Source organism: Neomonachus schauinslandi, chromosome 5, assembly GCF_002201575.2.
Source record: "Neomonachus schauinslandi chromosome 5, ASM220157v2, whole genome shotgun sequence".
Classification (NCBI taxonomy): Eukaryota; Metazoa; Chordata; class Mammalia; order Carnivora; family Phocidae; genus Neomonachus; species Neomonachus schauinslandi.
The window spans coordinates 139,289,308-139,296,541 of NC_058407.1; the positions used below are offsets into that span (position 1 = coordinate 139,289,308).

Below are 7,234 nucleotides of genomic sequence, written 5' to 3' on the forward strand. Positions count from 1 at the left end.
CCCTTAGGAGGCCAAGGGGGTGGGGGCTACGAGCCATTTCCCTCTGCTCTTCGGACTCTCCTCTCCCCACTCCTCTCAACGTTGCTTTTCAGCGTTCTGCTTGGCGCGCAGAGCCGGTCGCGACCACAGAGAGGGCCTGCGTGGCACGGGGGCCCTGCCCGGAGCGCAGGGTGCAGGATGGCCGCGGACTAGGCAGGGGCCACCCTCCTCAGGGTGAAGCCTGCCGTGCTCCCCTCCCCCAGCCGTCTGTCTGCCCTGCTGGGTTGGAAGCCCCTCTCGGCATAATAGACTCTCAATAAATGTTTGTGTGAAATGTGTACAAGTGGTGGCTTGCAAACGTCTGGAGGGAACAGGGCTGGGCCAGGAGTGTTGGATCAGTCTGCCTTTTAAGGGAAAGACCCCAGCCGCCCAAGGCCTGGGAATGTCTGGCCCCCTGGGTCCCCTCCTCCCCAGATAGGTTCCCCCAAAGCCAGCAGCTGTCACTGTGACTGGGGGTGGGAGTGGGAGGACTGCAGTGGGCTGATGAGGTGCATGTGGGGGCAGGGAGGTGGAGTCTCTTCTAAGGTGCCATGATGGGGCAGGACCAGCGGAGAGGTGTGAGAGGCCCCAGAGGCTGGGGACAGGTGCAATGAGCCTGGACTGGGGACTGGGGAGAAGGCCCTCCCTCACTCTCAGCAGGCCATCTGCCAGGGCCATCCTAGGGGCCAGAAGAGAATGTGTGCAGGGGGCCGTTCTGGGGGAAGAGGCCGGGCTGCCTGCAGCCTCTTCCCTGGGGAGCTGGTAGTACCACCGCCCTCTGGGCCCAGAGCTCCCTGCTTGCTAAAACGGATGAACACTCATGCATGCAGCAGGCTGAGCCTTGGGGGCCTCCTTCCACCCACACCACAAACCACCAGATGTTCTGCAGACCTTAGCCCCAACTCCTGAGGAGGCTGGGCTGCAGACAAAGCCTGCAAGTCTGACACAGGGTTGGAGGGGAGGCTGCTCCCTGATTTCCAATTTCCTGTCTTCCCTCCTGAGTCTTGAAGTCCAGACAACCAGGGGCTCCCTGGAGGCTCGTCTCAGGTTCTGTGGAACCCTTGTGTTGGGCCTGGGCATCTCTCCCCACCGTGGCCAGCTAGTCACCTCTTAGCTTCTAACGGTCCCAGAAGGATCTGTTGCAGCCGGTACTCTCTTGCCAGGGCTCCACTCATCCCAGGCTGAGGCTGATGATCAGAAGGACCTTGAAGAGGGTGGTTGGGAAGATGCCGTTTTTGAACTTGACTCGTGCTGGAGCATACTGGGCTCCCTGTCAGCTCCCTCATTCATGCACGGCTATCTGTTGTAAGGGGCATGTTCTTTTCATCTCAAAGTTGAGATTAGGTGCCATGGCACCTGCTCTGTGGGGCAGAGGAGACCCACAGACTCCCTGCTGCTGCCAAAGGCGAGGGGAGCGAGGCCAGCAGCCCCTCTGACTCAATTCTCCCCAAGTCTCCCATGATCTCATCAGCCCCTGCACCTCACCCCCCCACCCTTACATTTGTGACGGCCTGACCAGAAGGTGCTAGTCACTTCAGGTGCCCCATCACCCTGTCTTCCTGGCTGCTCCATCCTCTTCTCCTTTGGTTTCCCCTGGGAGGCTCCAGTGTCCTCCTGTCCCTCCTCTCCTAAACAGCAAGAAGATTCTGCTTCTCTCTACCTTCTTCTTGTGGGTCCTTGCAGTATCTCTGGCCCAGCTGCAAGAGGCAGCTCTGCCTACCCAGACACACCCACGTGCCATCCTCCATCAGCTGCCAGGCCTGGCCTAGTCAGCCTCCCATCTGAAACTTCAGACCTCACAACTTCTCCCAGGTCAGACATGTTCCCGTGTCCCTGCCCCCTTTGCACGAAGCTGACCCTTCCTGGGATGCTGCCCTGCCCCTCCATCAAGGGCTTAATGGTTGTGGGGAAGTGGCGTCTATCCAGAGCAGTTCTGGTCTCTCTTGGCTGGGTCACTCTCAGCTGCAGCTGCCTCATCCCCAGCTGGTGCCCAGACTGCCCAGCTGAGTTCCTGCCTCAGTTTCTCTACCCAAACCTGCTGGTATGTAGACCAGGCTCAGGGGGTCTGACACTGAGCTGTCTGTGACCAGGCCCTCCCCATGGACCAAACTCCACTCCCTACCCTCCACAGGGGTCCTCGACTGCTGACCAAGACCCTGAACCCCATGGGGCCCTGTTAATTAGTAGGCTCCCCCCCACTCCAGCTTCTGCTTTCTCCCTGCCAGCTCTGGGGACTGGCCCCATCTTGGTGATGCAACTAGATAGAGACCCAGAGATGCTTTGGGACAAGGGTTTGGCCTGATCTGGGTCGGATATGCCAATTTCATTACCTAGGGGAGCTCCAGTCAGACCCGGAGGACACATTCTTCCTGAACATAAAGCAAGAGGGACTCAAGTCGGTGGAGCCCCTGGCTGCGTCCAATACCTTTGCGGCTTATCAACTGTCCCCTCCCCCCCCCCCCCCCACCAATGGCTCAGCAAAGTTGAGTAACAGTCCAATGAAAAAAATAAATCTCAGGTTAAGGAGCCTGAACCACAGAGCCAGAAATTGGAGCAGCTTGGATTCAAAATCAGACCTGGTCCCAATTGTGGGGTTTTTTTCTACTAGAGCAGACCACTGCTTGGGGACATCCCATAACCACCAGCCCTGCTTGGCTGCTACAGCCCTGAGTGTTCCCTGTAGAGACCCAGGGGAGCATCAGGGCACCAGCCTTCAGATGCAGGGCTTAGCCTGCCAGATGGGCCTGAGGGAGGAGGCGGCCAGACCCCCGCCCAGCACGTGGCACAGCCCCAGGAGCAGTCAGGGCCTGGATGCAGGCCGGGGACCCTGCTGGGTGGTCCCCCACGGGCTGCGTGGCTGAGCCGCCCCTTCCAGACCCCTCCCGCCAGCGCATTCCTGGCTCCCCGGCCCCTCCCCCGGCTCCCGGGCCTCCCAGCCCCCTCCCCCGCTGGCCCAGCCAGTGTCTGAATCTGCTTCTGATTCCGGCTCTGCCGACGAGGCCCCCTCCCCTCCCCTTCCCTCCCTCCTTCCCGACCCGAGCAGCCCCGCCCCCGGCTGGGCCCAGGCTTGCGCCTACTGCGCCCCCCACCCCCTCCTGGCACAGCTCGCCCGCCTTCGCTACAGCCGGGAGGAGGCGGCGGCCGGGGCGCCCCAGGCCCCGCCCGCCCTCGGCCCTTCCCGGGAGGCCGGGAGACCTGCTCGACCCGGCCCTCGGTGGGTGAGTGCAGCGGCGGACGACGGGTGGGGCCTCCGCGGGCGGAGGCGCCGGGAGCGGGGGCGACTCCTGTCATCGCTCCAGGCCCAGCGGGACGACGCGCCAGCATCCCCGCTATTGCGCTTGCCCCGGGGCGTGCCCGCGGCTGCTCCCACCTCTTGGCCCCGGCTGGGGCCTCCCGGGATTGCTCGGCATTGCGGGCCAGCGGGCAGAGCCCCGGATCCGGGCTCTCTCTCCCCGAGGGCAGCGGCGTGGGGCCCGGCGGGCTGGCTGATCCACCGCGGCTCCGGCCATGCCCGGCTGGCCCTGGGGGCTGCTGCTGACCGCGGGCACGCTTTCGACCGCGCTGAGCCTGGGGCCGCCAGCGCCCGCCGACCCCTGCCATGACGACGGGGGCGCGCCCCGCGGCTGCGTGCCCGGCCTGGTGAACGCCGCCTTGGGCCGCGAGGTTCTGGCGTCCAGCACGTGCGGCCGGCCGGCCACGCGGGCCTGTGATGCCTCGGACCCGAAGCGGGCACACCCCGCCGCCCTCCTGACCTCCGCAGGGAGCACCACCAGCCCTGTGTGCTGGCGTTCCGACTCACTGACACAGGCGCCCCACAACGTGACCCTCACAGTGCCCCTGGGCAAGGCTTTTGAGCTGGTGTTCGTGAGCTTGCGCTTCTGCTCGGCGCCCCCGGCCTCGGTGGCCCTGCTCAAGTCACAGGATCACGGCGGCAGCTGGGCCCCACTGGGCTTCTTCTCCTCCCGCTGTGGCCTGGACTATGGCCGCCTGCCTGCCCCTGCGGATGGCCCACCTGGCCCAGGGCCTGAAGCTCTGTGCTTCCCTGAGCCCCAGGTCCAGCCTGATGGTGGTGGCCTTCTGGCCTTCAGCGTGCAGGACGGAAGCCCACCAGGCCTGGATCTGGACAGCAGCCCAGTGCTCCAAGACTGGGTGACTGCCACAGACATTCGAGTAGTGCTCACAAGGCCTGCCATGCTGGAGGACACCAGGGACTCCATGGCCATGGTCCCTTACTCTTACTCGGCTACTGAGCTCCAGGTGGGCGGGCGCTGCAAGTGCAATGGGCATGCCTCAAGGTGCCTGCTGGACACCCAGGGCCACCTCATCTGCGACTGTCAGCATGGCACTGAGGGCCCCGACTGCGGCCGCTGCAAGCCCTTCTACTGCGACAGGCCATGGCAGCGGGCCACAGCCCGGGAAGCCCACGCCTGCCTTGGTGAGGCCTTGGAGGGTGGCCTGGGGATCTTGGACCGGGCCAGCCTGCCCCTGACCCATCCCTTCCTGCAGCTTGCTCCTGCAATGGCCATGCCCGCCGCTGCCGCTTCAACATGGAGCTGTACCGACTGTCTGGCCGTCGTAGTGGTGGCGTCTGTCTCAACTGCCGGCACAATACCGCTGGCCGCCACTGCCACTACTGCAGGGAGGGCTTCTATCGCGACCCAGGGCGTGCCCTGAGCGACCGCCGCGCTTGCAGGGGTGAGCCTGCCACCAGCTCCCTGCACATCCTCACCTTCTTGCTCCCCGCATCCCCACGTGGGCTTCTAACCATCCCGACTCTGTCCTCAGCATGTGACTGTCACCCTGTTGGTGCCGCTGGCAAGACCTGCAACCAGACCACAGGCCAGTGTCCCTGCAAGGATGGCGTCACTGGCCTCACCTGCAATCGCTGCGCCCCTGGCTTCCAGCAGAGCCGCTCTCCGGTGGCCCCCTGCGTTAGTGAGTGACCCTGCCCTCCTTCAGCCACCTCAGCCGAGGCCACACCAGCTCCCTGCTGCTACCTGCTCATCCCCTGAGCCCTGCAAATGCTCCCCGTCCAGTGCAGGCCGTTCTCTTGTCCTGTCCGCAGAGATTCCTGTCCCTGGACCCACTGAGGAGAGCAGCCCTGTGGAGCCCCAGGGTGAGTGGACACAGAACCGGATCCCAGACTGGCATGACTGTGGGGGGAAGGCTATGGGTTCAAGGAGGGGAGGTGGAAAGGGTGGGGTAGGGAGGTGGGGATTGTTCTGTGCCAGCCTCCACACGCCCTCCAGACTGCGACGCGCACTGCAAACCAACCCGGGGTAGTTACCGCATCAGCTTGAAGAAATTCTGCAGGAAGGACTACGGTAGGCCTCCTACCCTCACCTTCTCACCTTGCCCTTTCCCTCCCTGGGCCTCCCACTGTCGCTGGCCCCGCCCTGTCAGCGCCCGGTGGCCTCTCGTTGCCCACCCCCACCCCAGCGTTGACTGTCCCTTCTGTGCCCCCCTCCCCACACCGCGGGCGCGCAGCGTTCCTCCGCTCCGCCCGCCCCCTGACGGCTCCGCCCCGCTTGACCCCGCCCCCTCTCGCCCTCCCCGCAGCGGTGCAGGTGGCGGTGGGCGCGCGCGGCGAGGCGCGCGGCTCGTGGACGCGCTTCCCGGTGGCCGTGCTTGCAGTGTTCCGGAGCGGCGAGGAGCGCGCGAGGCGAGGGAGCAGCGCGCTGTGGGTGCCGGCGCGGGACGCGGCCTGCGGCTGCCCGCGCCTGCTGCCCGGCCGCCGCTACCTGCTGCTTGGGGGCGGGCCAGGGACCGCGGTCGGGGGTCGGGGGCCCGGGCTCAGCGCCTCCCGCGGGAGCCTCGTGCTGCCCTGGCGCGATGCGTGGACGCGGCGCCTGCGGAGGCTGCAGCGGCGTGAGCGGCGGGGGCGCTGCGGAACGGCCTGAGCCCTAAGCGCGGGCGGGGCGCTGCTTCCACATTGAGGCGCACGTTCATCCAGTGCATCCGCCTGCAGAGGAGTCTTTGCTGGCGTCGCGCGCGTCGCCATCTGGGCCCTCCCCCGACCCTGCCCAGCGACTCCCTCGATGCCACCCGCCCATGCCTGGGAGGGGTGTGACGGACGCAGCGACACCCCACCCCAACACAGAGGGATGTGATAGCCGCTGAGCTGCGTCCAGGCTCCCTTGGGCAGCTGTCAACCCACCTTCGCATTCTCTTACCCCTCCAAGGGACACTGTGATAGTCCCACAAGGCTGGGAGCCCCCTGTGGGGCCGAACAACACTTCCGGGCTCTGCGAACACCCTAAGGGCCGCTGTGCCTCCCCCACCTGTGATGTCGTGATCCCTCAGAGAGCATTCTCACCTTCCTAAAAGGCACTGTGACCCTCTCCCAACAGATATGAACCCCCTTGTGATGCCAGGACCCATCTAAGGTCTGAAAACACCCCAGGGGCTGCGATCGCTTCATCACGGACTCTGATCTCCAGAGAGTGCTCTAACTCCCCACGAGGCACCGTGGCCACCACGGACGCCTGTGGACCCCCGGGGGCTCGGCGGCACTGGCTCCCCCGCCCCCCGCCAGGACCTGCAGAGGGCGCTCTGTCTCCTCCCCCAGCGAGGACTGCAGCCTCTGGTCCCCGTCTGTCCCGCCTGTCACCTCCGCCTGCCCTGTCTCTGCCGCTTGGGCGTCCGTGTCCCTGTCCCCGCTGCGTCTCTGCCTGTGTTCGGCCTCTTTCTTGGCCTGCTGTGTCCCTGTCTTGTCTCCGTCCGGCTGTCTCTCTCGGCCTCGGCCTCAGGGTTCCACCGCTCAGGTCCCGCCCGGAGGACCCCCTGCGCCCCTTCTCCGCCCGCTCGGGACCGGACGTCGTGTCCACGCAGACGCGCGTTCCCAGGTCTACGCGTGACCCGTAGGGGCGGCGACTCTGGCTGGCAGCCCGCTCGGCTCCGGGCGCCCCCAGCCTTGCCTTTGGCTGGACACAGCATCCCCCGCCCACTCGGCTTGCGTCCCCAGGGGCCGGCGCGCGAGCCCGCGCCCCCCAGCGCAGGGACCCGACTCCGGCAGACGCAAACTCCCGCCCCGCTCCGGCGGGGCGCCAGCGCGCATGCCCAGAGCCCGCCGCGGCCGAGACCCGCGGGCGCCTGGGGTGGGCAGCCGGCGGCGCGCGCTTGGCGGGGGCGGGGCCGCATGAGCGCGTGCGCAGAAAGGCCCGCGCTCAGTCGCACCGCCAGCTGAGAAGCGGCGCGGCGCGGCGCGGCGGGCGGA

General features: G+C 66.3%; 1 protein-coding gene across 1 annotated transcript; it reads left to right on the forward strand.

Annotated features, from left to right (window-relative positions):
* Nucleotides 1–3,525: 3,525 nt before the first annotated feature.
* Nucleotides 3,526–5,918, forward strand: NTN3 (netrin 3). Its single transcript, XM_021698294.1, has 6 exons — nt 3,526–4,453; nt 4,525–4,713; nt 4,804–4,953; nt 5,084–5,134; nt 5,268–5,342; nt 5,578–5,918. The coding sequence occupies exons 1-6, from the start codon at nt 3,526–3,528 to the stop codon at nt 5,916–5,918; spliced, it is 1,734 nt and encodes a 577-aa protein (XP_021553969.1).
* Nucleotides 5,919–7,234: the final 1,316 nt, after the last annotated feature.

Coding starts and splice junctions, on each gene's coding strand:
- NTN3 (XM_021698294.1), top strand. CDS start 3,526: ATGCCCGGCTGGCCCTGGGGGCTGCTGCTGACCGCGGGCACGCTTTCG. Junction 4,454..4,524: donor GGAAGCCCACGCCTGCCTTG/GTGAGGCCTTGG, acceptor CCCTTCCTGCAG/CTTGCTCCTGCAATGGCCAT. Junction 5,343..5,577: donor ATTCTGCAGGAAGGACTACG/GTAGGCCTCCTA, acceptor CCCTCCCCGCAG/CGGTGCAGGTGGCGGTGGGC.